This window comes from Orbicella franksi, chromosome 5 (genome assembly GCF_964199315.1).
Source record: "Orbicella franksi chromosome 5, jaOrbFran1.1, whole genome shotgun sequence".
Lineage (NCBI taxonomy): Eukaryota > Metazoa > Cnidaria > Anthozoa > Scleractinia > Merulinidae > Orbicella > Orbicella franksi.
Genome location: NC_138149.1, coordinates 7,027,757 through 7,051,656, shown reverse-complemented (window position 1 = coordinate 7,051,656; position 23,900 = coordinate 7,027,757). Strand labels below are relative to the sequence as shown.

The following is a 23,900-nucleotide window of genomic DNA, read 5'->3' as shown; positions in this document are numbered from 1 at the left end:
ATTTTTTCTATTTTTTTCTCCTAGTTCCTCTTTCTTTTTTCGAGTTGGCGTTCTTTTCAAGACAAGAAGTGTAAAGAAAATTTTAAAACCCCAAAACAATTACCCAGATGAACCTTAAGGCCAAAGCAAACAATGCAATTAAGATTAAACAACAAGTCGAGTCGAAATTCTCACGGAAATGCAAATAACGACTCTACTTTTCTAGATCAATTGCATTTATCATGATTTTGAATATAAAGTTAGAAATGCGTAGATTTTTCACCTGATTGGTTTAGTTCTAGAATATAGTTATTTATGTTTCAGTTAGTAAAATACGAATACAATGTTTTTATTGCGATAAAATGTAAACGACGTACAGCAATTTATTCCCATCATGGAGATGCAAATAACTTTTAAGATATTTTGAAAGGCAAAAAGTAGCATCCTTTTGTGTCAACTGAGTTTTGAAAAAACGAAATCTACTTCTCGTCTGGGCTACTCTAGAGAAACGCGCATTCACTGAGAGGTTGGTTTCTCCGCAATCATACAGAAACGCATTTTAAAACCTAATCAAAAGAAACCATTATCATATACACTCATAAATTTGTAGTGCTCTTTACGTGGTGAGAGGACGAACATGGTAGTTTTCTTTATTCCGAACGTTTCCCAAATCAGATATACTTGGTACTTAATTTTCTCCAGAACTTGTTATTTCAGTAACTTGAAACAAAACGTGATTTAAAGTACATCCCCCGCTTTATATAACGCAGCTAGCCCTGAATTGAAAATTTGAATGCAGCTGTTTAATAGTTCCACATAGATATACTATTCCTTCCGTTTGAACAAAATTAATTTTTACCACAATTACTACTAATCTCGCAACATGATTGGCTAATTTGCCGTTGTCAATAAGAGTCCAGACAACGCAGCTCGCGCTCTAAAAAAAACATTTTCTTTGACGTCGATATTGTGGTGAAAAACAAATCGAATGTGGTTTAGCCTGGTCTGTACTCTTATCGACAACGATACGCGTCATCACAGTGGTCAAAATTTGTTGTGCGCGTCGTGGGTCCACATCATTTTGACTACTGTGATGACGCATATCGTTGTCGATAAGAGTACAGACCACGCTAAACCACATTCGACTTATTAATTTTTTCTTATCTATTTTTACTTACTTTTTCCCGTAATAACTGTATATATGAACCAGAGTTTCAATGAACGATTCAAAAGGGGAAATACACTTAATCAGAAGGCCTCAATTTGTTTTTGCTGTGATTATATATGTAAAATTCCGCCATGCCTATAGATCCTGCAAAGTTTTTCTCACAACTTAACATTTTCGTTTATGATTTGTGAAATTCCAGGTTTACAATCCAGTATAATAATAATAAGGAGTTTACTTAACCACGACGTCGACGCCGAGGACAACGTCAAGTAAAAAGTAATTTGAAATTTTACCTACAAATTTCGCGATACTCCAAAGTCGTCTACTTTGTTTATCACGGTCAAAACTATCACGAGACTGAATCTGGAACATAGTGGTAAATTAAAAATATATTTTTTGAAAACTTAGCCGTCGTGGTTCCCGTTCTACAGACAACGCAGAATTTGGTCATTTCACGCTGTCTTCTTTTTCAGAAGGTGGCAAAGAAATGTACCAAGAATTGCAACGCACGTGCACGTGTCTTTATTCTGCTCATTAAACCTCCCTTATTATACAGAATTAACAAGGCCAAATACAAGAAAAAGTGAATGTTAAGCCCCGGCCAAAAAATCGCAACATTTCAACGCAACATATCGTAACATTGTTTGGCTACCCTGTTGCGATGTGTTGCGACATGTTGGGATTTGAAAATCGAGCTGGTGCGCATGCCCTGGCGCAACATTGTTGCACGAACCTGGCCAAAGGATTACAATATCATGCAACATCCACAAATGCTGCATGAAAAATTTGACCATTTTCAAACTTGAGCCAACAGCACCCAACATGTCGCAACATGTCGCAGCAAGTGGCAACAGGGTGGCGAACAGCGCGCAACATGCTGCGACCAACAATGTTGCGTTCAAATTTTGCGCTCGTTTGGCCGGGGCTTGAAACTGGTCAATTTTTTCATGCAACATTTGTGGATGTTGCATGATGTTGTAGTCGTTTGGCCAGGTTCTTGCAACAATGTTGCACCCGGGCATGCGCACTAGTTCGATTTTCAATACCCAACATGTCGCAAGAGGTCGCAACAGGGTAGCCAAACGCGCGCAACATTCGTTCTACACTCATTCGTTTTACGGTCCCAACTGCACCGAGGACATGTTTGATCATCTCGATTCGCTAACTGTGGATGAAGACGGAGACGATCGACGTGTCATCGTGGTCTTTCACAATTTCAAAGACTACGATGGCTGTTTGTGTTGCAGTTGTACAAACACCACCGTGAAGTCAAAGATCAGATCACCATCGGTACCAAGATCCTCTCGCTGAAATCGGACAATCTCACCTTTAAGGACTCTCTGCTCTCTTCCTTTTCCTCTCGCCATCTTTCCTGCCGCCTTCGGACTGACCGAGTTACGTAAAGGTTTCCTTCCTCATCTCCTCAACACCCTGGAGAATCAAGACTACCATGGTTCCATACCACCTGCGTCCAACAATGTTGCAATATGTTGTGTTCAAATGTTGCGATCATTTGGCCGGAGCTTGCAAATGTTGGGCCAACAATGTTGCGATATGTTGTGTTGATACGTTGCGATCGTTTGGATGGAGCTTTAAATAAACAAGCAACCTTTAGTAATTCTTAAATTAGTTCCTTAATAAAGGTCCGGTAATACGGGCAACATTTTTCTTCAACTTGTCTCTACACTTTGTTGCATTGCAAGTTGAAACCCTCTGTTGCGCGTATTGCCACGTTTGTGACCAACTTGTCTCGCAGCAAAATACATTGTTGCAAGTCTGCGGAATTCTTCACGTATAATTGGTCAATCGTGTGTAAATAAAGATGGCGCCTTCTTTCATATAATTTAGCGTTTCCACGAACTTCCACTTCGACTTCTGGCCGTCATTTTCTTCTTAATTTTCCGTGCCAGCGAAGTTCTCTCAGTATGAAGCTCAGTGTCGTTTCAGATAGCTATGCGAAAAGTTGTGTTTTTGCGATAGTTTTTCCAAGCCTTTTGCCTTTTTTGCCTCTTGTTTTCCCAAAGACTATGATGGTCCTCGAGGTCTTTGTACAGGGCAAATTTATGACTTTCCGAGAGTTATTGGTATACTTCGAATTTACGCTCGTCTTCACCGTCCGCCACGTTTGTTTTGTTTGCCGCGTTGCCGCGCCTCGCGACAGCCAATCACAAGAGTTAAATTCAAATTTGTTGCGAGACAAGTTGTAGCTTCAGTGGTAATACGAACAGCAAAACTAAAATTTGTTGTAGAAAGTAGAACTCGGGTCTACTTTGCGCAACATGTTGCCTCAACTTGCAACATTGTATTTTGCTTCGAGACAAGTTGGTCACAAACGTGGTAATACACGGAACAATGTGTTTCAACTTGCAATGCAACAATGTTGCGAGACAAGTCGAAGAAAAATGTTGCCTGTATTAGCGAACCTTAAGTTCGATTGATTCGATTCAACTAGCATTTCTTTTTCAACAGTGTGCGCTCTCATTGGCTACTTTGAGGCCACATGACGTCTAGTCTTTGAGCAGGCACAATCGAAAAATCTATGACCTAACAGGGTTACACATTGGCACAGTGCACTGTTACCTGTGAATTAATGCGCAGTGCACTGTTACCTGTTACCTGTGAATTAATGTTGACCGATGATCGCCGCTGCACGCCGTTGCACACCTTTTAATGGCTTCATTGTGCTAAATAACAAATCAGTTTATGACTGGTACCTCAGTACAGTCTGCCTGATTCTCTGGAAAACAAGTGAACCGTTCCACTCGGGACTAGTCAATAAGTGTTAATAACTATTGTTTCACTGAGGCCGTAAAATACTCAGCGATATGTCACTGATATGTCACTGTACACGTATCTTCCCGAGCTGTCGAGAACGCATGTGTAGTACACAGGACAGTGTTAACAGCGACCGTCGTGTGACACCAGCTAATGAAAACATTAGTGACTGATTAGGCGCCATTTTGTTTAGGGGGTTTTATGAAGCCGTTTGAATGGCGCGCGCCACAGATTGTCACTGGGTCGATCAAGGAAGGTTACGTTCTCTATAAACCGTGTGCCATACACTTAAATACTGGTTTCGCGGGAAACAGTTCTATTTTTCCGCGAGTCTCCATTTTTCCCGAGACGAGGACGAAGGGACAAGTGGTTTTTTTATACAGCTGGACAGCACTACACAGAACACTTGAAAACTAGGGTTAGTCTGGTATTCCCATGCGAGAGGCATGGCGGCCTACAGCGACACCAGAAATGAGGGTCTTAAACTACAGGTGGAAAGCAATCTAAAAGCCGACCAAACCAGACTGCGCTAGAAGACCTTTGTTGCTTCTCTACATATTATGTTAGCGGAGAGAATGGAGAGTCATGACTGGAGTGGGTGTTTCATAGCTGGAGTTAAGTGCATAGTAATAAAGCAAGAAGAATTTCTCTAGATCAAGATCAAAGGCGTTTCAATATTTTTTGGAGCCCACTTTCAAATTTAACTGACCTCACAGACACTGTGCATAAGTGGCGCCTAAATTTGAATAACAATACCTTGGCATCCTTAGCCTCGTACTTATGTTTCCGACAAAGAACTTTTCACATGAATGTGAGGCTTAGAATGTACAAATAAACGATAGCCTCCATTTGGCGTGAAAATATTTTCGGATATTCCCCAGTTTTAGCTGAGGAATATTCGGTCACGTGACGCGTTTAGACCAATCGCGCGCGAGCGAAAATATTTGATGGATTATAAGTATTGTTATTCACTGAATATCGGCGCCATTTATGCAAAGGTATATGGAGGACTATGTACTATACGCAATACTTTCTCATCTTCCCGCCCTCCCGGAGCGAGAGAGCAGGAGGGCAGGAGGATGAGAGACCCTGGGAACGAGGTTGTATGTAACACACGTTGTGTAATGTGTGTGGATATTTAGAATTCCAAACTCAGAACTTAAAAGCTCAAGCGTGGATAACGAATTCCTCAGTGGTGTTTCTATACCATATCAATGCGATTGGGGCTACTATCCAGAGAGACAATCAAAGAGTCGTTTACAAAGACAGATGCTGTCTGCTGCGGAGTATAATCTGCAGATGTAAACTGGATGTTTTCCCACTGAAAGACATCTATTTTTTGCCAATCACGTAAATATAAATTCGATTTATTGGGTTCGACAAGGTGAGTTGAGAACCATTTTGTGTATGAATCATATTTCGAGTGACACTCGGTTTCATTCCCCTTCAATTCGTAATCCTATGGATAAGTCAAATTAAATCAGTTCGAGAAGATTTACCTGCAGTGTTCAGACACGCTTTTGATAAGCGAAAAGGCTCAACTACCGAATGCGGCTAGCTCAATTAACACTGAAGATGGCAGATGCATCTGCCGAAACATGTTTGTTAAACTTAAGAGTGTCGTGGTTTTCCATAATGAAATTACAAAATAATATTTAAATAATTGATTTACATTTTACAGCAAATCTTCATGCTAACCCATAAAGTTATTCTAGAGCCCTAATTGAGGACATTCTGATACAAAGTTCTAAGCTCTATCCTATATACTATATCTAAACTTCACGAGATTAGTCTAAGCCTAAGTAGCGACTATTCCTTTTGCAAAACTGATCCAGAAAAGTTGTATCACTTCAAACAGTTGTCCCTATTCTAGAGCTTTCCGTTGTCTGTGGTTTCTGTGGTCTGAAGATCTCGCTTGTGATTGAGTATAACACAAAAAACTCCAGATACTGATTTTAATTGTTTGTCACGCTTTTATAAGTTTGAAAGTAAAGGTCAGTATTTAAGATATGTCGGCACGCATCGAAAGGCTAACTTTGTGCGACGTCATCGCCACTGCACATTTTTAAAGGAGACTAAGCACGATAATGCGCATATGCAGCTTTGAATGTCAATTAAATATAACCAGAGCTGGCCTTTCTATTCTTCTAAAGTTTTAAAACAAATTATTGCATCTTGGCTTCAGCTGGCCGGTCAGTTAGTTATTCAGTAAGTCATTAGTCAGTCGTTCAATCGCTCATTTATTCAGTCATTCATTGGGTCAGTCAGTCGGTCTGACGGTCGGTCAGTCAGAGCAAGTCAGTTTACCAGACAGTCAGTCAGTCAGTCAGACAGACAGACAGACAGACAGACAGTCAGCCAGTTGGTGACTGAATCAATGGAGAAAGTCATTTGTTAGGTCAGATAGTAGGTTGTTTACAATTTGCAGGAGGTGCAGTCATACAAGCACATGAGAGGTCAGCACATTCTCCCATCGCAAACACTTCATTGTAAGCGGGAGGTGGACTGCTGGGAACGTTACGACAACGTGGACAGCTGGAAGCTGTGTTTTGATTTGTAGCAGCATCCGGCTGAGGAACATGACCAGTCGTAGGATGAACGCTTGGATCATCCTTGAGCAGTTTGTATAGGAAGTAAATAACCACACACATGAGAAGCAACCCTCCGGTACACGATCCTCCGATTAGCGTTTCGCCTGAATTTGTCACAACATTGGAGAATTCTTCCAGTCGTTCATCTTCAGGACACACACCTGGAAACAACAGCAAAACATGAGACTGAAAACTTCGCTAGATCATGACAAAGAAGCTAACAGCCTCATCTTTAATTAGTTTAAGTTTGTCTGATTTTCTACTTTGGCGCTACAGCCAACTGAGAAGAATTCGTCTTAAGAGTTTCTATTAGAGAAAAATGCAACATTTACTTGCAGAGGTTAGCTAGTTTTCAAGCAGGTCCCCTTTCCTGGTCGAATTGGAATTTGGAGTGTTGGAGAGTTTTTCCTTTTTTTCTTTTGAGTTGTGAGTGTCTCACAACACAACGGACTGACTAGCTGGTTTTACCTTATAGAGGGGGGCATTAGGGGGTTTTGTTGGAGTTGTGAGTGTCTCACAACACACAACAGACTGACTAGCTGGTTTTACCTTATAGAGGGGTTCTGAACATGAACATGAGGGGGTTCTGAACACCGCAAAAAGTTCAGCAAATACTGCAATATCCCAAAAATAATGCCGAGTCGAAGTTCGATGTTCTATCGAAACCAGTACTCTGTATGCTGAGTACTCTGTATGCTGCGTTTAGAGCAAATAACACGGGAATAACAATCAAGAATTTGTTGATGAACGGTAAGTCACGTTATTTTAATGTAGACAAAATAATCAAAATATGTGACATGTATTGCCGTGTCGGCTAATAATAAGCAAAAACTAACTAACCCTTTTCCAACTGGGACACAAGGAATTGCAGTTTTCCGTTACCATAAGAGCTAAGCTTCATTTGGGTATATCGTCCAATCGGAAACTGGAAAAGGATCAGAAAACGTTGGAGGACTAGGAAGATAATTTCTAACACGCATCCTGCAGGTTCGGAGAATACCGCAATACTGCAATACGAGATTAACATGTCGAATCCAAGTCGCGTCGAATAAATTTTAAAAAAAGGTGGGACAAAGAGTGCGGTAACAAACGTCGAACCTGCGTCGATCCCATTTCACAAGTTGCACTTCATTAAGACACGGGAATAAGCACATGTCCCCGTGCTATTCACTCGATGCGCGCTAGTTGCTGCTAGGACTTGCTAGCGGAATGCCGATACTCTGCTCTTCAGACAACGGTAGACCCGGCGCGGCTCTCGCTGGGGCCCTGTCACAAGCCTCTCAGTATGCAAAGCTTTTACCGGCTGTCCATCCCTCAATGTCTTCGTTTTCTTCAAGCACTGAGCATTTATTGCAAACAGGCAATTCGCATCTCAAGCATTTATATGTAGCGTTCATGAAACAAGAACAACACACTCATCAGCAATGACTTTCGATAGCTCGCCATTTCCGGCATTCTCGTCCCCAGAGGCCGCGCTACTTTTGGTCAGCACACAGTGTGCCCTTGTTAACAAAATGACGGCCGCTTCTTGGCGTTTTCGACGTGTTTGTGAAGAGGATTTACATAAAGTTTTGAACGACAGGTAGATTTATACTAAAACAATTAGATTATTCGCTCTAGATTTCTATCGCGTGATAGTCCTCGTCAACTATCACGTGATAGAAATTCCGAGCTCATAATCGAATTGTTTAATATTTTAAATGAATTCGTGATTATTACTTTTTTTTTTCTTTTTGCGAGGAATTGCTTTGATAACACAAAGCCAGCGTTTAGCTATTCACGCTGAAATGGGGTCACGCCGAAAGGTTAAACGACTTCCTTGGTGACCAAGAATATCAACAATTCACGTTACTTGTGCTTCACTGGAAATAACAAGCACGTTTTTCAGAAACAGCCGACTTAACAAAGTTACTGCATGAAACCAAAGGGAATTTAGTTTTCATTGTTCTTATAAATAATTGTATCAGGATAGCGCGCAGCTATAAAGTTTGGAATAAGAAGATTACCGCTAGCTAAGACGTGGGATCAAATTCAGACCTCTTGCTTTCCACGTCATATGGTTTAAATTTTGCACCTAGATATTCTTCATATCTCCTTAATTTTTGCATTTCTTTAGAAACTGGAGCTCCATCACACTGTTTTCCATTTCAATTGATTTCCACTAAATTGCGTGCGACTGAACACGATCGCCAGATCCGATCGTCTGAATATCAAAATATGGTCGTTCCGAATGCGCGCTTAAACATATTTTCAAACGACTTAAGCGATCGGGGCGAATTATACGAAATCCACGCTCAAGTTAAGTTCCCTTTTCTGATGCTTTCATTTTGTCTAAACGAAATTTGAATAACAACCCTTTATTGAGAAACATGTCTACAACTTTTCACTCTGATGAAGGTGGGCAGATGCCACCGAAAATTCAGTAAACAAAAATCTACAGATCGGATTGTTTAAGTCAAATAATTAATGTGTGTCTACCGATCGCAACAATCCAAGTATGTCTAAAACTCTTAACTCTTTTTAATTATATGTTTCCAGAGCCGACTTGGTTACCTCAGATTATATTCTCCTTTAAGATTTTTTTGGGTAATCACGCGCTTCAAGCCGTGTTTTGAAGTTGGACATGGTTTAATCGAAAATTTTTATTGCGGAGTTTTTGGTAGTAGAAGTCTGAGAGCAAGAGTCTCCTAGCTTTTATGGAACTTTTTTTTTAAACAGCTGGTGGGCGAAAAGAGAAATAGCGTTTATATCGAAAGGCATAGGTCTGCTTGTAGTAAAGGATAACATCCTTTTTGGGATCATTCTACTTTGCATTCTACGGTATTCATACCCCGCACAGCAATGTGATTTTCTCTCTCGGGAACTTTAGCTGTAAATTTTACAGTAGTATGGAATTTGTAAGCTTGTTCTATGAACCGATCAATGCATTTTTCGTTGACATCCCACAGAGAGAAAACGTATCTCGAGGAAGTAATGTTCAGGACATACTCTCCGTGACTTGATTTTACTTTGACTAAGCGCGTTTTCTTCAATTTTTGCCATGAATTTGTTGTCAGAAGCGACCACCATTTAAGTTTCCATAGCTGTTCCATGAATTTGGAGACAAGCATTTCTTTGAGGTAGACAGGCGGGATGGGAGGGTTGTTGTTGAGGTATCGCAAATGCGGTTCTTCCCTGTTCTCGTGGAAGGTATGTTTACAAGCTTGTTCTGTTACATCAATGGATAACGAAAAAGTATCACGCGAAACTTTAGTTTCTTCTATAAAAGCCTATAAAGTTGATGAAATCAGTTGTATCTTTGAATTGAGTTACGATTTCTGTCTCTCATACGTTTCTTCGGGCATTCGGGAGTTTTATTGCTCGTTTTGTTCTTGATGTGTCTTCTTCTTCGTTGTATCGTTTTACGGCTCGTTCAACTTTTACGAACCTTCGTTTATTCCAAATTCATCGGTTAAACAGCCCGCGTTGGAACTGAAATGGAGGTAGGTTTCGCCAACATATTCATGGTAGAAATCGAAACCAAAATGCTTTGCCAAAGCAGAAAAAAGCGGCTATATTAAGTGGACATCTTGCACATCTCAGTTGAATGTCAACAAAGAGACATTGGTCAATGCATAAACACATTCCCTCGTGTTCGGCTGATATTTTTGAGAGAAAGAAACCGCATTTCTAGACACGTGACAGTACTGTACATTGAATTAGGCAGAAAGGATCCCAAAATAATGCACCCTTAACGTAAAAATTCAGTACACTACAAGCAGGTCGATACGTTCAAGTTTCAATGTAGGCGACACTAGGCTTCTTGTCACCCACCAGCCGTTAGACAAGTATACGTAGGCCTGTGAAGAAACTTTTCAATTTGACGCACTCATTTCTGAGAAATCATCACTTCCTTGTTATCTGGCTTTAAACACTTAGAAACCCCAGAGTCCTGCTCTGTTGATGCCTTTCTTAGAATCCGTCACCAAGGAAGTTGTTTAACCTTCCGGCGCGACGCGTTTCAGCTTTAGAGCAGATAGATGATAACAACTTGGGTATAAAGTTCAACCTTATATACATAGCCAAAACGACTTCAAACAACATATCAGTTAAAACTCTGACAAAAAGGCGAGAAAACGTCGAACAGCTGCAGCGACTGAACAGTTTTGGATACTCCTAGTCCATTGTATGTTTGTAAGAGATTTTTAAGACCTCCTATTATGTTTAGCTAGGAAAAACGACGAGTCATTTTAATACAAACATCTTCATACCATCACTTACGGGTTTAACGCTTTCTTAGGTGCTGCGCGCCCCTCTAACATTCGTATGAGTCACATTTGTTTAAGACACCATTCCAAACAATGATTCGTGAGACTGAATTCGGAAGAAAATGCAAGGACAAAAGCGGTTTAATAAAAGATAAAGCGTTTTCGGAGTTTGCAAGAGATTATGAACTCTCTCATCGATAAATATCAATGAATAAATTAATGATCCGTCAAACAAAAGTGACGTACAACCTTTTAATCTTTATCACGACATACAGCGAGCATGTATCACGTATGTTCAGGGATATCTTGACCAGCGTGGAAAAATTTTCAAACTTTCAATTTTAGTCTTAAAAGTATGAATGTATTACTCGGTTTACCTTTTCGAGTCGCAACTTGACCAGTTTCAAGATAACAGATTTCGTTATCCCAGCAAACATCGGCGACAGCATACCGTAGATCCGATTCGCTTCCATTTGTAGATACAGCACCAAACCGACTGTTTTTCCATAACTGGCGGAAGAGCGGGAAAAATTTGCTTTCATTTATTCCATTTATAACTGTATTGTCGCTTGCAGTCCACACTTGCGGCGTGGGATGTATATGAAATACATCTCGACTTCCAGTAAAAGAATAAACAGCTGCTGAGGTCTCGAAAAGACGAACAATTACCAGCCAAATAGACAAAAGAGGCATCGAATCGAAAGAATCAATGAACGTGTAAAGAAGAAGCCCTGTTCGCCTTTGCTTTCGCTCTAGCTTTCATTTATAGGTTAGAGACCTCATACAACTTTCGCTGTAATACGATCATTAATACAATAGTTTCCCCCTCCCACCCACCGTCCTTTCCTTTTGGTAACGGGGTTAGTCACATGTTATTACGGAGGTAAAAAAGAAACCAATCAAATTCACAGTTGCCAAGCATGTCACCTTGTATTTCAAACAAAGATAATTCCAACACTGCCAATCAATTAAACATTGTGGGCACTCACTCTTTAATCGTCGATCAGAGCGACAGCGCATGAACAGTGGCACATGCTACCATAGAAACATTCGCACTAAATTGTGTGCTCAGAGTTGTTAACGGTTATAGTTAGAACGTTTAGTTTAAACAAGAAACTGTGCTTGTTTTCATGAACTAGACAAATTTCCATTCACCCTTCAGTGTCATCAGTAATCTCAAAAAGGAAATGTCACCTTTCGCTTAATTAATGACGTACCAATAAACCAAATCCAATCACGTGCTGATAAACACCAAGTAACTTAAATCCGCGTCGGACGACTTAAATATTTGTGCCTATAAAGTTATAAACGGTTTCTACCTGAGTCTCTTGTTAAAATGGTTTCGGTTAAGATCACAGTTCTATTGGCTTTGCTGATCTTTGTTCATCAGAGTGACGCTTGGCGAAGACGTCGCCGTCGCAGATGTCCAGTGCGAGATTGTCAAGTCAGTTCTTGGACGGCTTGGAGTTCGTGCAGCGAATCGCAATGCGGACGACAAGGATCACAAAGCAGATCAAGATGGAGAAAATCATCCCCATCCTGTGGTGGAGCACAGTGCCCTGACTTGTATGAAACACGCTCTTGTTACGCAAGTACGCCAGTTGACTGTGAACTAAGCTCGTGGTCGGAGTGGAGTGCCTGCACCACTCCTTGTGGCGTGTCAGGAACACAGCACAGCGCTCGTCATAGGTTGGTGACCGAGCAATGTGGAGGAACATGCACTTCTACATTTCGTAAAACACGAGCCTGTTCAGACCTCAGCTGTTTGAACGGAGGAAGTTTAAAAGATGGTTCATGTCTGTGCAAGGAAGGATATTCTGGATATTGCTGCGAGAAAGGAGAAGATAAAGGTGAGTGATTTATTCGAAATGTTTATTTTGCTGCCCCTGACTACCTTACTGTTGAAATAAACACTCTTAGTACAAATGACGTAGTTCAACACCGGAAAACGCACTCTTTTCGATCGATCGCTTTCCTATGCGATGGGAAGATGAAAACACTATTTCATTTGTATTAACATTTCTTCTAGTTTACTTTTTCTACGAAACGTCTTGAGTTTGTATCGAATTGCCGGACTTCAGTTTGTATCGAATCCCCGTTAGATGCATATCGAATCCACATCGATTTGTATTGTATCGACTTGTATCGAAGCGACCGTATACCTTGCTAGGAAATGAGTTTAAAATTTCAAAAAATAACACTACCAAAAGGTATTTAAGCTGGTTCCTTACTCCCACTCGTGCTTTTCTATACTAGAGAAGATGAACTGCCAGTTGAGCCCCTGGTCTGAGTGGGGTTCTTGTACCACTCCGTGTGGCGTCTCTGGAACACAGACCAGCTCTCGTCACAGGACAGTTATGGAGCAGTATGGCGGAACATGCGCGTCTACTTTTCAAAAGACGCGAGCGTGTCTGAAACAGTTGAGCTGCATGAACGGAGGAACTTTGCAGTATGGAACGTGTTCTTGTAAGGAAGGTTATTCTGGGCATTGCTGCGAAGTAGGTAAGTAAACAGAATAGATATGACTGGATTTATGAAACGAGTGCCAAGTTACTGATAGGTGAATTCCTTTGCACAAAAAGAGCTACACACTTTGATTTTCCAACTTCTGAAGGCCTTAACATCACTCCAAGCGATAAAAAAACTAGAATAGCGATCAAAGTGGTTTAGAGCCACTGAACTTGGAAAATAAATTATTAAAGGGATATAATGAGGCATTTGCTCATTAAGAAACTACTTGTGATGTGAGGGCAGTCTAGCTTTCGAACAAACCCATAAAGCCTTTTTCCATTGAAGAGTGTGTTGTGATATTTGCAAAATGAAACAGTTCAAACAGTTCAAACTATTTGTTACTAAGGTCTGCTTACACGGTTTACATTACATGCATCTGTACACGTCTTCCCAGTGCTGTGGTTAAAAACAGCAAGATCATTTTGTTTGGTCAAAAGTGATGTACAGACTGTGAGTGATGTCCAATTCTTGTTTATAGCCTTTAGTTCGTGCTTCGCACAAACCACAATTGCAGAAAATGTTACTAGGTCAAAGTATTGTCAGCCAAGAACCTCAGACTATCCTATTTGTGCTTTTCGGAAACATGCCGGACCTGTTTCTGGGCTCATCTACCAGGAGCTTGCCATTTTCTCGCATTTTCTTGCCATAAGACTTTGTTTGGTTTGCCTTGTTTGCCTTGTGGCCCTTCGGTGGTTGCACCACAACCTGAATCTTTGATTCGCTAAACCGCTGATGTATCACAGTACTATTGTGCTGTTTGGATGGATTATTGCTCCCCAGGCATCTCATCGAATGCATGACAAAGAATCCACAAACACGCAATGATCTTCTTCGCACAACAACACTAGTCTACTAGGATGTGGATGAAAAACAAAACTATTTCTCTTGGAAATCGCGCGATTTTTCGTACTTTTGGGATTTAGTTAGCAAATTTAGATAGGTTGTAACTTAAGTCTTCCTTGCGTGATCCATATGAAGATAATTCTCCATGTATGGAATTTAATAAGGTTTAAGACAGTCACAAATTGATTAGCATAGCTTTGCTTGCTTTAATTTTTTGTCAAAAACTGTCGATCCAAAACATTTTGTCCAGCGTACTATACATTTTCTGTTTGATCCCGAAGATGACAACTAGATAAATCTACACAATAGATCATAAAAAAAAAAAAAACTGGCTGCAAGCGACCCACTTTAAGATCAATCAATAATTTGTTTTTAGTTTTGATTTCAATCTCTTTTATTGAATCTTACGTTGGGCACTGAAAAGGTCCGATAGCCTGTCCACTTCAATGAACAGGCGGTTCCCATTAGATTTTGAATTTCTGGATTTTATAATTACCGCGCCCAGTTGATCAAAGAATAACGATACCTGACCTAATGGTCTTCTGCGCAGGAGTAGATACTGGATTGATGCCTGAGAATTTTTGTGTCAGTTTTGCTTGCTTCTAGCTTTTACAATCAATTGGCCACCTGATATTATTTTTCTACTCCAAAGTTTTAACATCCTCTGTTTTGATTGGTTTTATAATTTTCCCTATTTCTTCTTCTGTGGCTAATAAAACGATTTTTAGAAAAAGGAAAACATAGGGTCAACGGCTTAGTTTTTAAGATAGATGCAATTAATGGTAAAAAGTGGGTCAAGTTTGTCGCTATGCAACAGAACGGTGCAACCTTAATGTATGACTTAAATACAATGAAAGGTAAAGTGCAGAGTTACCTTAAAAAATAGCACAGCCATTCAAAACAGTACCGATTCCAAGCCTGAAAAATCGCACTTAGTTCTATAAGCCTCAAAAAAAAAAAAAAAAAAATTAACAAATAAAATAAAAAACAGAAAACTGCTTTGAACCACCTTTAACAGGTTGTTGTCGTTGATGCCCGTTCGTCCCTATGATCTTATTGGCGCCGTCATTGTCCTTCTCAAGACGAGCGTTGAAATCTCGGATCACATACAGCCCATCATGTGACAGCACCTTTTGAATGGCTTTGCTTGCACTCTTAGATTTACAATACCGGAAGAAATAGTCTTACAGAAAAGGTTTTATTAACTGTCGGGTTCTGCGAAACTCAACACGACAGATTTATGACAGAGGTTGTATGTGCACGCTTTAACAGGGAACACGAGGGCATGTTACACAAAGTACTAGTTGCTAATTTCTCAGCTATTGTGAATCCAAGCCAAACTCAAAATTGTACTCTTAATACCAGTCATACAGGGATGCCTTCCAGCAAAAGTTAGATCAAAAGGTGTAATATTGAAGCCCTACAAATTATTTAATTAGTTTTGTAATTTGTTTATTTTATATCTAATTGCTTGTGTAATTATTTATTTCTTATTTAGATGAACACTGGATAAATACCCATTGACAGTACTTTTTCTTTTCTGCAGGCCCTTTAAAACATTGGTTTTGGAAGATTTTTCCGCCTTGTATGGCAGTAATCTTCGTCGTTGTACTGTGCATGATATATCGTAAGTGCAAGAACAATAATGTAGGCCCTAGCGGTTAATAATAATGGCACACTGTAACCTTTTCACAAGCATGTCAATGGTCCAAAGAAGCAAAATAACGCCCCGTCCACACTATTATGTTTTGATTTGAAAACGTATACATTTTGATGCATTTTTGCCTACCGTCCATCGTCATCATCGCCGGGAAACGAATGCAGAGTGGAGACAATGAAATTTGAAGTTCAAGTTTCTTTATTCACACATAACAACAATAATAACAACAACAAAATATATAGATTATACAGCGATTTGGAACGGAGCCCTATCGAATAAGTATTGACAGTGGAAACGTAGGCATTCGTAAACGCTGACGCCATTCATGTCATGTGTGCGTGTGCAAATGACGATTGTGGTGTTTTCTCGTAGTATATCATCGTTATCGAGCCTCTTAGTGTGGACGGGGAAAACGCTACGAAAACGTTTGGACGGACTGAGAGCGTATTTGGCGACGACGCGTAATCGAAAACATATATATCAACTGGTGTCGATCGGACGACGTCTAATATCTGTTTCTTAGCATAAATCTACTAGCGTTCTATCAGGAATGCCGCTCTCTGATTGGCTACGCTACTCACTATCTATTCTGTGATAGACAGTGAGTAGCATAGCAGTGTGCGCTTGTTAACAAAATGACGGCCGCTCCTGGGCGTTTTCGAAGGCTCTGTGAACGTTTTGTATGACTAGTAGATTTATGCTAAAAAATTAGATTATTCGCTCTCGATCTCTATGCGTGATAATTGACTCGGGCTTCATCCTCGTCAACTATCGCGCGATAGAAATCTCGAGCTCATAATCCAATTGTTTAGTAGACAGTGAGAGGCCTAGCAGTGTGCGGTTGTTAACAAAATTGCGTTTTCAAAGTGTCTGATTTGGACAAAGTTTTGAACGGCTGGTAGATCTATGCTACAACGATAAGATTTTTCATCCTCGATTTATATTTGTGACAGAAATCTCGAGCTCATGATGAATTGTTAGATATTCACACAGCCATGATAATGAATGACAATCTTCTAAATAATTAAAGGTGGATCCGGGGGGACCACCATATGACAAGGTCGGGGATACTCGTAGGAAAATTTGAATTAAACCGTTAAAGGAAAACAATCTGGCTCGAGCTTTACTTGACCCCTAAAAGATACCACTTAACACCAAATATACTCGATTACTAGTCATTGTTCCAGATAGGAGCCCGCACTAGTAGACCGGACTTGAGAGAACAACGGAAATCGAGCCCGGAAACGGAAATAAGAGCATTTTTATCATTATTTCTTTAAATGCATCCTAAAATATACTTAAACAGCTAAAATAGTGATGTTTCGTCATGAACAGCCTATAAGTGAGACCAGAATCTTTGATCATAATACCCCTCAGCGAGACGACGAGCATCCCCAACCCTCCTCCCCCCGTCCGGTGGTGGATCTCAAGATTTAGACTGAACCGGAGGTCAGTAGTCATGTGGTTCATAGTGGCACATTCTGCCATGTGCTTGACGTGTCATTGGCTGTCGATGTAGACAGTAGACATAGTATCTTGATGTACATATGAATGTCAATGCTTTGCAAGTCTTCGTTACCGGCTGAATTAGTGAAGATTGCGCTCTCCTAACTACGTTGTAGTTTTCTATTGGGTGAAAATGTCATTTAACTGAAGGACTACTGTTATGTCTCAGTTGAAGTAGAAGTTACTTTATCCAGGATTATCGCTAGTATTTCATTTTCCCAATGATTCTTGTTTCGATTTTTGGGGTTCATAGCGGAGCTTTATGTCAGATTTATGCCTTGTAAGCGAACAGGGTTTGTTATTTGACGGCTAGCACGTGGTGATTTGCACTGTGATTACAGAGTATTGAGATTCCTCTTCTCGTTTGTTCAATTCATTCGATTTCGAGAACATTTATTGGTGAATTTCTTAAAATGTTATTGTTTGGAGTAAAGAGTAGTATACATATTGGCCCACAGAGTGGTCTTACAACTCGCTGTACAAGAATTAATGGCGCTGGTGCGTAAGGGGTATACCGAGAAAAAAATTACGGTTTTCACGTTCTGATAGGTTATTTTAGAAGAAGAATTTTTGAAACTTAGCCTAACAGATATATTCCGTAGCCCAAAAACTGAAATGGTTTACATCATATTCACTCAATGAGAAAAGAAAAACAAACTCCATGTCGCCAATTGCTGATTGTTCTTGTGCTGTGTGGAAAATGTATGAGCGAATGGCTTTAAGTTATAATGCCGTCACCCAAAGTTATGGAGGACAGATGGACAGACATTGTCAGTCGTCTACGGCTCAACTCTCTTGCACACACGTAAACGGAGAGAGGGAAAGAGCAAGATTAAAATATTTGCGCCATCATCGATCAGAACGATTTGTTTTGTTTAAGTGAGCCTGTGCTTGAGTATTTTTTGCTCGGCGTTAAGTTTTAGCTAATCTGTAGTTCTTTTATGACTAGAAAGTACTTGTGCCACTTCTGTACACACATTCATTTATATATGGTAGTTGTAAACCGTAATAAAAATGTAAATATGTTTTTGACTGTAATTCTTACTGTCCCAAACGCATAGGCCGTGGTTTGTTGATGCTCTGAGTCTTCTTGAAATCAGTCAGCAAAGAGACCTTTTACCTCATGGCGAAACGGCATTAAATTTGGGGTATACCTTCACAGACTGAAGATTTTTCTTCAGGAAAGAACTGAGCTAACACGAGGTGATTAGCCAGAACGTAAATCTTAGATCTGGAAAGACTGTGAAAAGGTTATGTAAAAGAAAGTAGCTTCGGTCCGTTTGTACCGGAAAGCAATTTGGTCAATTCATCAATTGCTGAAAACCTACGTTAGAGGTGGACATGGGGGGCGGGGGGGCCTCCTGCCTCCTCCTCAAGCGCTTCAAGAAAAGTCGACGATTGTCACTGCAACTTATATTTTTAGCCCCATAATACGAACGTCTACACTTGACATAATACTTTTATACCTCAACAATTTTCCACAAAATAAACACATCACAACGTTTGTCATTGCCTATGACGCTATGGGTCGATAATGCTGATGCTTGTAAAGGGCAACAGAAAAAAAAAAAAAACAGCTTCGGATTGGATTTTAAAACACAATGGTAATTGCCTGCTGCACGCATAAACGAAGTTCACATGCTACATTTAGGCCTGAGGAAGGTCAAACAAGAAATCACAGCACCGCAAACAGTTCATTTCAGCGAATACTGCAGCGTGAAAAACACAAACATCGCACACCGTAGGGTTTGAGATCATCGCAACTCCGCAAGGTGGGACTTTATTCACCGCATAAACCCATAAGAAAAACAGTCAACACCGCGACACCGCAAAGCCCCATGTCCCCCTCACGTAACTATGACGGCGAAAGCAGAAGAAGGGAAAAGATGCATACCAAATTGCATTACGTGTAAGATAGAATACGACACTGATAAATGTATGTTTTCTCACTCTGCCTCAAATGTTGTCTCAAGCCAGAAATGCAACACCTAAATTATATTCGTTCGTGCTGTCGTCTTGTAAAAAGCATGGTAACCCTGCGGCCCATCTCCTCGAAGGGGGAGTACCCCTGTATAAAAAGGACGGAGGTGCTATTTGTACCTTTTAGGGGTTAAAAACGAGGGTTTTGGTAGCTCTGAGGGTGTTCAGCCTCATAAGGTCCACAGCGAGAGTTTTTGCAGTACCTTTTAGGGTATTGCCCCCCCTCCCCCCCCCCCCAAAAAAAAAAAAAAAAAAAAAAAAACATGACAGGAGATAATGTGTTTTTTTCAGAATAGGTACCTCTAAGGGGAGAAAAACATTTCAAAAGACACCCACAAAGTGGGATCTTCAGTACCTCTTACGGGTTCTTTTTAAATTTCCCGACGAGCACCCCCGTCCTCTTTATACGGGAGTTCTCCCAGGCCCATCTCTCAGTATCTCCATTATGTTCGAAAGTCGAACTTCGTTTCATTTTTATCTGGGATCCCTGGGCGGTAATGGGCCGGCCTAAAGTCGAACATTTGTTACCTGAAATTGATATCAGACATTTGAGACAAATATACTTCAAATCAGGGACAAAACACAAGCTTCACATTCGATTCGATTGTTAAGACAGGCTCTTGATGTACGGTCAGCAAATACAGGAATTGCACCCTTCAAAGAGCTAACCATTCTCAAGTCAGCGTTAACTTAGACTAGCGGAAGTGCTAGTCAGGTTAAACAAAGTGGTATTTACGCAAACCGGAGAATATTTTAGCGCAGTACAATTGCTATTTGGGCCTTAGTCTGGCTCTCCATGTCGCCATGTAGGACAACTGAAAAAGGTACTCTCCACGACGCATGATCTGTGAGTTAAACCACTCGCGAAATACGTTGTCATAATTGGAATGCATTAGTTTAGGCGGGCACATGAAAAGTGCAGTCTCTGAATGAAAGCCGTTCCAAAGCCGAAGGCTTCCTAATTTTTAAGGAGAAGCGTGTTTGCTTTGCGTGCGCTCCAGTGATTTTGTATAACAGGAGTAGAAGAGAACAATCCTCTCTGCTTTTTATCATGGTAGGAGAGGCACGGTTCCTTAATGATTAGTGCACCGGAACTCCGGGTCGAGGGGGCTGGGTTCCAGCGCAAGCCGGGTTCATTGTGTTGTGTTCCTTGGGCAACGCAAGAAACTCTACTCTCACAGTGCTTCTCTCCACTCAAGAGTATAAATGGGTATGGGCGACTGTTGGAACTATCTGACAGGATGCTGGGTAATAACCTGCCATGAACTCGATCCAGAGTCCTGCCCGCTAACCATCAGGCCACCGCAACGTCATGAAATGTAGAGCTTTTCAACTTTAAAAATAATAGACTTTGAACGCATGATTACATCTTTGCGGTTAGCTTTGTTGAAGAGAAGTTTTAGTGTGAGATTAAATATGGTACCTATTTTTAACTACAACTTACTATTAATACTAGATTGGCTCTCAATCCCATGCTTAGTTTCTTGCACTGGTTGTCTCCACTATTTTGAATTATTTTGGCTCTTGCTCTTCCGCAAAAGGGAGAATTAGTCCGACCAAACGAGATGTAGCCTCTTTGAGAAGTTCGACTAGTTGGAGCAGAGCATGAAAACCCAGCGGAACGAATTAATGAAACACCTGGAAGAGGCTAAACAAGGTGTTATGATCGGTGATATATCAAGATCATGCCCCTTAAAATGACTACCTTCAGTTTTGTCTTTTTCACCGCTAACATCAATCTAATAGACTAAACTTTTCTACTGAAATATTACTGAATGTATTGGGTTAATCAGTAAAGACCAATAACAAAGGCAACTCTTTAGAGGCAGCTCTTCCAGTACAACGAGATCTCTTCATCGGATATTTTAAAACAAGCGTACTGATAAGGACAGTGGAGTAGTAGAGAAATATCACTGTCACATTTTGCGAGCAATGGATTGTGCATGATGTATATCATACGTGACGATACGCAGTTTTATTTCATGTAAGTTTTGTTTGTGTTGATTAAATTGTGACAGACAGACAGACAGACAAGTAAGTCAGTTAGTTGTTCAATAAGTCAGCCAGTCATCCAATTAAAATGCAGAAGGGTTAGCCGCTAGGAAAGCATGCAAGCACATACTTCAAGCACAGTAGCCGCATTAATGCCTCCATCACCATGGCGAGGTGAATCACTACGACTTCTGCCACAGCGTGCACAGACGGGATCATCATGGATCCTGTTGTTACGTTCATACAGTTTGTAGAGGGCGTAAAGGATGATCAAGAGCAAAATCAGACCTAGGCCTCCTCCGGTACACGATCCTCCGACAAGCGCTCCGCTTGAGCTCGTCAAAACATTCGGGAATTTCTCGAGCTGTTCATCTTCAAGACTGTCATCTGTGAAAGACGCTGCAAAACACGAAAGTGGACGTGTCAATTACAGGATCATGCCAATTTGGTATAAACGAAAAGACAGAGAAATCAACGGACCCATCTTAGTTTGTCTTCCGATCTTGTAATAATATTCAGGCGCTATCAACTCAATCGCAATTTAGGCCCGCAGAGTGCACGAATTATTTCCAAGGTAATTACCTTGGAAATAAGGTCTTATGGGGTATTTACTCTTTTACAGTCTTCATCCTCTCGACTTATTTGTATTGTTCACTGAAAAACCCATTTTTTGGGAGTGTGCAATAAAGTTTCATTCATTCATGATATTGCAAATCAAAAATCTTCAACGTTCATGACGTTTATGTACACCATGTCCCATGTCACAGACTGTGTGGTTTTGCGGTCGAGACGCATCAGTCTTCAAGGTCTCCGCTCGTGCAAGTATGCCCTTCAGCGATTTACCACTCTTGTACGATATAAAGGAGCCTTTTTTTAAAAAGGCAATTTCAGAAGTGGTTGCTTTTAGATCAAATTCCATCTTTGCATCAGCATATTAATAATTAAGACCTTTCATTCCTTTGAGATGGTGGCTGACGAAAGGCTCTCTCAAGTCTTCTTATTTTGTTTTTTGTTTCAGTGCCGACTGCCCTCCGGCAAATTAATGGTGGCCGTAGATAATAATCTATAATATACTCGAATTCCGTCTTTTCCGTCGTTATTCTTTTACAGAACCTACAGAAATTTCGTGAAGTTCTACGAAATACCTAGCAACAAGGGAGCAGAAGAAGATCTAAACCAAACTCCCTTTATTCAAGACAACGCTACCGAGAGCGTGTCGCGCCAAATTGCAATCTAAATCTATGACAAACTGTTTCATGAGAGCTTCATAACTTGTGTGTCAACACTCCCACCAAGCTGCTTTAATATTTAGTAAATTCTAAAGGTCAATTAACGTACAGCAATAGTTGCTGGAACTGTGCAAACAGCAAAGAGAAATAACGTTTTGAATTTTGATGCCTACTTTACGAAACCATATCAATGTAGCGTCGCGCATGGCAATTACAATTTTGTAACCAATCACAGAGCAGCGGATATTGTCGGCGGTCTCGGAAACAGCGTTTTGAATCCTTTGTGCTATGCGTAAGTTTTAAACCGGTTTTAAACTTTTCTCAAAACTTAAGCTCAGGTCTTTCAGCTGTTTACTGACTAAGTCTGCCGAATCCTGGTCTTTGAAAGAAGACCCACACTGTCATTCAACCAGTTTTTGTTGGTGATAAGGTCCAGTGGGAGTTAAAGGTGCATGAGATTAAACCGCCTATTGTTAACCAACAACGTGTAATATATTTATGAATTTCAATGTCACTTGTGCGATGCAAGTTGAGTAGGTTATATATACTCTCAGGCACTTGCAACAACGCGTGGCTGAACACACTAAACAGTCTTCTTCCATTGACAAACACTTCATTAACTAACACTGTATCGTTCCGAAAGACCTGTACAGACATTTTTCCGTTCTCAGGAAGAGCCTGAGTAAGTTCGATTGTTTAGTGCATGCAATGCTGCCAATTAGAGAATTAGCACAATCTCTCAATGTCCAGTCGGATTCAATTCAAGCAAAACTATTTGCGTGGCATTGCATATGTAATTACGAAGTATGTTAATCTTGAGCGAATTTTCTGACATTTTATCTATTTGCATTTGAACTTGAAAATGGTGTCACGATGTCACCAAAATGTTGTTCTTTCTTAATGCTAGTTTTTACTTGTTTAAACTCTAAATTATACTTTGTACTCAGGAATATCAATTGATTTACCTCCTCGAATCACCGATTTACAAGTTCCAAGGCAATCGCGTTCCGCGTTTTCCTCCCAGCAAGCATAGATGTTAGTGTGCCCTTCTTCAGAGCTGCTTTCGTTTGTAGATACAGCACCAAATTTATTGCGGTTCCATAACTGACGGGAGGGTGGAAAAGACTTGTCTCGATTTAGAGCCGTGCCGTCGCTTCCAGTCCGCATACTTTGCGGCATGGGATGGAGGTGGAAAACATCATGGCCCCCAGTGAAGGAGTAAAAAGCTGCTGAGGTCTCGAAAAGACCAACAATAACCACAAAAATGGAAAAGAGAAGCATCTGGATATATCATTAAGCTCAATCAAGAAACTGTGTTGCCTTTCATAAACTAGACAGCCTTCCCAGTGCTCTTTGCGGCATGAAATAATAACCTTAAATATACGATGTATTTGTCTTCTGCTAACCCCTCCCGTAACA

The 23,900-nt window shown here is 40.5% G+C and overlaps 3 protein-coding genes across 4 annotated transcripts; 1 reads left to right on the top strand and 2 right to left on the bottom strand.

The window, feature by feature from the left end:
- Positions 1-5,204: 5,204 nt before the first annotated feature.
- On the bottom strand, positions 5,205-11,925 carry LOC145487613 (uncharacterized). Its single transcript, XM_081466431.1, has 2 exons — positions 11,138-11,925; positions 5,205-6,674 (listed from the first exon to the last, which is right to left on the bottom strand). The coding sequence occupies exons 1-2, from the start codon at positions 11,451-11,453 to the stop codon at positions 6,322-6,324; spliced, it is 669 nt and encodes a 222-aa protein (XP_081322557.1). The 5' UTR covers positions 11,454-11,925; the 3' UTR covers positions 5,205-6,321.
- A 120-nt stretch (positions 11,926-12,045) lies between these two features.
- On the top strand, positions 12,046-19,485 carry LOC145486618 (spondin-1-like). Its single transcript, XM_081465312.1, has 3 exons — positions 12,046-12,610; positions 13,017-13,262; positions 15,661-19,485. Exons 1-3 carry the CDS (start codon positions 12,097-12,099, stop codon positions 15,777-15,779), a joined length of 879 nt encoding a protein of 292 aa, XP_081321438.1. The 5' UTR covers positions 12,046-12,096; the 3' UTR covers positions 15,780-19,485.
- LOC145486612 (uncharacterized) lies at positions 13,197-23,785 on the bottom strand. Of its 2 annotated transcripts, XM_081465310.1 has the most exons (3): positions 23,447-23,785; positions 21,383-21,651; positions 13,197-13,251 (listed from the first exon to the last, which is right to left on the bottom strand). In XM_081465310.1, the coding sequence occupies exons 1-3, from the start codon at positions 23,760-23,762 to the stop codon at positions 13,237-13,239; spliced, it is 600 nt and encodes a 199-aa protein (XP_081321436.1). In that variant the 5' UTR covers positions 23,763-23,785; the 3' UTR covers positions 13,197-13,236. The 2 variants fall into 2 exon arrangements, with proteins under 2 accessions (XP_081321436.1, XP_081321435.1); XM_081465309.1 differs by lacking the exon at positions 13,197-13,251 and having other exon boundaries at positions 19,561-21,651.
- Between the last annotated feature and the right edge of the window lie 115 nt (positions 23,786-23,900).